At 29.2% G+C, this 3,385-nt stretch overlaps 1 protein-coding gene across 1 annotated transcript; it reads left to right on the top strand.

Moving 5' to 3' along the window:
- The first annotated feature begins 1,161 nt into the window (after positions 1–1,161).
- Positions 1,162–1,914, top strand: LOC112703927 (uncharacterized). Its single transcript, XM_025755542.3, has one exon. The coding sequence runs from the start codon at positions 1,271–1,273 to the stop codon at positions 1,715–1,717; it is 447 nt and encodes a 148-aa protein (XP_025611327.1). The 5' UTR covers positions 1,162–1,270; the 3' UTR covers positions 1,718–1,914.
- The last annotated feature ends 1,471 nt before the right edge of the window (positions 1,915–3,385 follow it).

The following is a 3,385-nucleotide window of genomic DNA, read 5'->3' as shown; positions in this document are numbered from 1 at the left end:
CATTCTCTCATTCTCTTTGAGTACGGAGTGGATTTGTGGGGTGAATGAGAGTAAAAATAGAATTAGGTTAAATTTTAATTATGATTATTAAAACTCTATTGTTTAAAATTAATTAAATATTTTTTTTCTAAAATCTGATTTTTAAAATTAATCAACCATTTTTTTAATCTGTTTTTTACCTTAAAAATATAAACGTTGTTTTCTGTACTTTTTCTATTATTTCATGCTAAAGTCATATAATTTGATTAGCAATAAAACAAATTTTAATTAACATCTAATTAAGTTCATGAATTAAGAAGTAATATTTTATTTATCACTTGCTTTATTAATTTATAAAATACTATTTCAAACAAGCATATTTGTGATGAAAACACACATCCAATTCTTAACAAAACTACTGTTACTGTATGGCTTTGGCCAATTGTTTTTGAGAATGCCCCCTATAGATGCTTGTATGGTGTATGTATTAAAAATATAACCATTAAATAATTGTTAAGGCTTAATGTTGCATTAGCTTGCTTGAAAAACGCGCATATCCTGGTCGGCGAACTTTCTAGAGTATCTCAAAACCCAAGACTTAAAGTAGAACAACGGTCGCAAAATGGGAACGTTTTTTTTATAACTGAATAAAATAAATTAATTATTTACCGAACTATGTATATTTAAATATTTATATTTCTTTTTTATTATTTATCTTAGTAATAATAACTAGATATTAATACATATATTTTAATTTATTGTTACTGTTAACAAGATAAGATTACATCTGGAGTATGATTTATATCAATTTAAAAGATAAAATTTATATAGTTTGTGATATCAATTTAATATTTATTTTTTAATCTAATCTAATTTTATTTCAAAAGATTGCAATGTATATTGTATTAATTTTTTAATTTATTTTGAATTTAATTTGACTGAAAATATTGTGATTTGGATCAAAATTTAAAAAGATTAATAAGATATTAACTAAAAAGAAAAAGATACAGCCAACTGATAGTCTTTCCATACTGAATTAAAAAGTTGCGAGTTCGAGTCTTCTATTTTTGGTAAAAAAAAAATACAATCTTCAATTGAATTCTATTATTAAAGATTAAAGATATTGCGTTTGCTTACCGTATAACCGCCTTCTCCTTATTCCTATAAATAAGATTAGACCCACCTTTCATCAAACAAAACCAAAAAGGCTCACTAGTCTCTCTTCTAATTATTCTTAGTTACAAAAACCCTAATTAAGCTGATTTTGAATTTTGAATATCAACGACCAGCCATGAGCGTAGAAATCATAGACGGCACCACCATCACCAGCTTCGTGGAAGACGAAGAGGCTTTCTCCGCATCAGTGAGCGACCTCTTCGCTGAACTGGACGCAGACAAAGACGGCCTCCTGTCTTACACGGAGATGATGAAGGAGCTCCAGAGGCTGAGGGTGATGGAGACGCACTTCGGCGTGGACGTGAAGCGCGATCCCGAGGAGGTGGCGCGTGTGTACGAGTCGCTGTTCGTGCAGTTTGACCACGACATGAATGGGAGGGTAGATAAGAATGAGTTCAAGAAGGAAACAAAGAAGATGCTTCTGGCCATGGCGAATGGGCTTGGATCATTGCCGGTTCAGATGGCACTTGAACATGATAGTCTCCTCTTGAAGGCTGTCAAACGTGAATATTCCTGTGCTGCTGCTTCTGCTAATAATAATCTTCTTGCTAATGCTGCTTAGTTTAATTAATTAAAACACTTGTTTTTATTGTTATTCTTCATTATTAATTTAGCTTAGTGTCTTGTTCTTCTATTAGGTGTTTTTGTGAACTGTGATTTCATTATTATTCTTGTTCAATTTTCGTGCTTCTAATAGTGCACGTGACTACTCCTATAATGTTACAAACATACATACATAATTATATTTATTTGAATTTATTTATGGTTAAATCGTCTTATAATTTTTTTTATTTTTGGTTTTTTTATGGTATTTTTAGTTTGAGGTATGTACAAGACGAATTTAAACTTCTAACACTTAGCTTAAATGGATTAATAATTTAACTATTAAATCAATCTAACTTAGATTAAATACAAATACGGTGGCAGACATTATGGTAAAAAATGTCAATAGAGTTACAATTATTTTTTTACGTGGAGCTTTTTTCACTTTGGAAGAAGTTTAAGAATAGTCTTAAATCAAACTGTCCTTCTATTTAAGCAAGTTCTTTTGTTTTATATTTTATTTTTTTTTATTTAGTTTATTTAAGTCACCAAAAATCGACTTATCTTTTTTTTTGGTTTTCTATGATATTCTTAAACCCGACAGGAAGAACTAATCCGTGACGAATTTGATAAGGAAAATCGTCTTTTATTTGATTAGTTCTTATTTTGTTCGGTGGGTCTAGGGACTAAAGGCCCAAAAAGCAAAAAATAAAGATTGCTAATTCTCCAAAGGCCCGGTATCATAGATACGGTTTTCTGACCTAGAAAAAAGCTAAAGCAATGAGGCTCAAAGTATAAGGCCTAAGTTATCCTACAATTAAAACATTATATACACAAAGGTGGTCACCTTTAATTGAATTTCAACAATTATTTTATCAGATTTTGTCATCTTGAATACGCTAAGCTTTTGATAAGGGTAATAATGTGTGTTTGTTAAAATTAAACCCATCATAGTTACTACTTACTACCGATATGTTAGGTCCCCTATTGAATTTTTGGTATTATGTATCAATTTAATTAGTATGTTTATGTGGAAAGTTAATTTTTTTCATTATCAACATGAACAATAGAACAATAGTAAATCTAAATTCAATTGGAGATAAATTCTTCAATTGAAAATTACATACAAGTTTTTTTTTTCGACAGGACATACGGGTCTTTTAATAACTTGTAGATTTTTTAACAAAATATACTTGTTGTCTGTTGACGAGTCAATAGATATGGCCATATGGGACATGGAGCACAAACTTTATTTACACTTTTGTTGACGAAGACTATATACACTGAAAGGCCCATTTTGACTTCACGTTGACCTGACGGAGAAAATACCAGCGAAATAATCTATTGTGATTGAACAGCCCCCAATAATAATGATAATAATAATAATTTATGGTCTATTCTATACTTTTCCTATTATTTCTGATTAGAAAAAACAATGGTTCCATTTTATTTATTTTTTTACTTTTCGTGTTAAAAAAATTACATAATACTAATTATTTTTTTTAGTTAGATCCTTATTATTAAAGGGATTTATTGTCTTTTTGGTGAATTATTATCAAAAGAGATGAGAGTTGAATAATATACTGCTAGTAATAGTAATAGTAAATTTAACTATTTATACATTGTAGTTTATGGCGTATGGCAAAAGAAAGAGCATGCATGTTGAAAACTCTTCAAATTAAAATAT

Source organism: Arachis hypogaea, chromosome 7 (assembly GCF_003086295.3).
Source record: "Arachis hypogaea cultivar Tifrunner chromosome 7, arahy.Tifrunner.gnm2.J5K5, whole genome shotgun sequence".
In the NCBI taxonomy this organism is placed as follows: Eukaryota; Viridiplantae; Streptophyta; class Magnoliopsida; order Fabales; family Fabaceae; genus Arachis; species Arachis hypogaea.
Note: the sequence above shows the minus strand (reverse complement) of the source record. Positions and strands in the feature narration are given on the sequence as shown.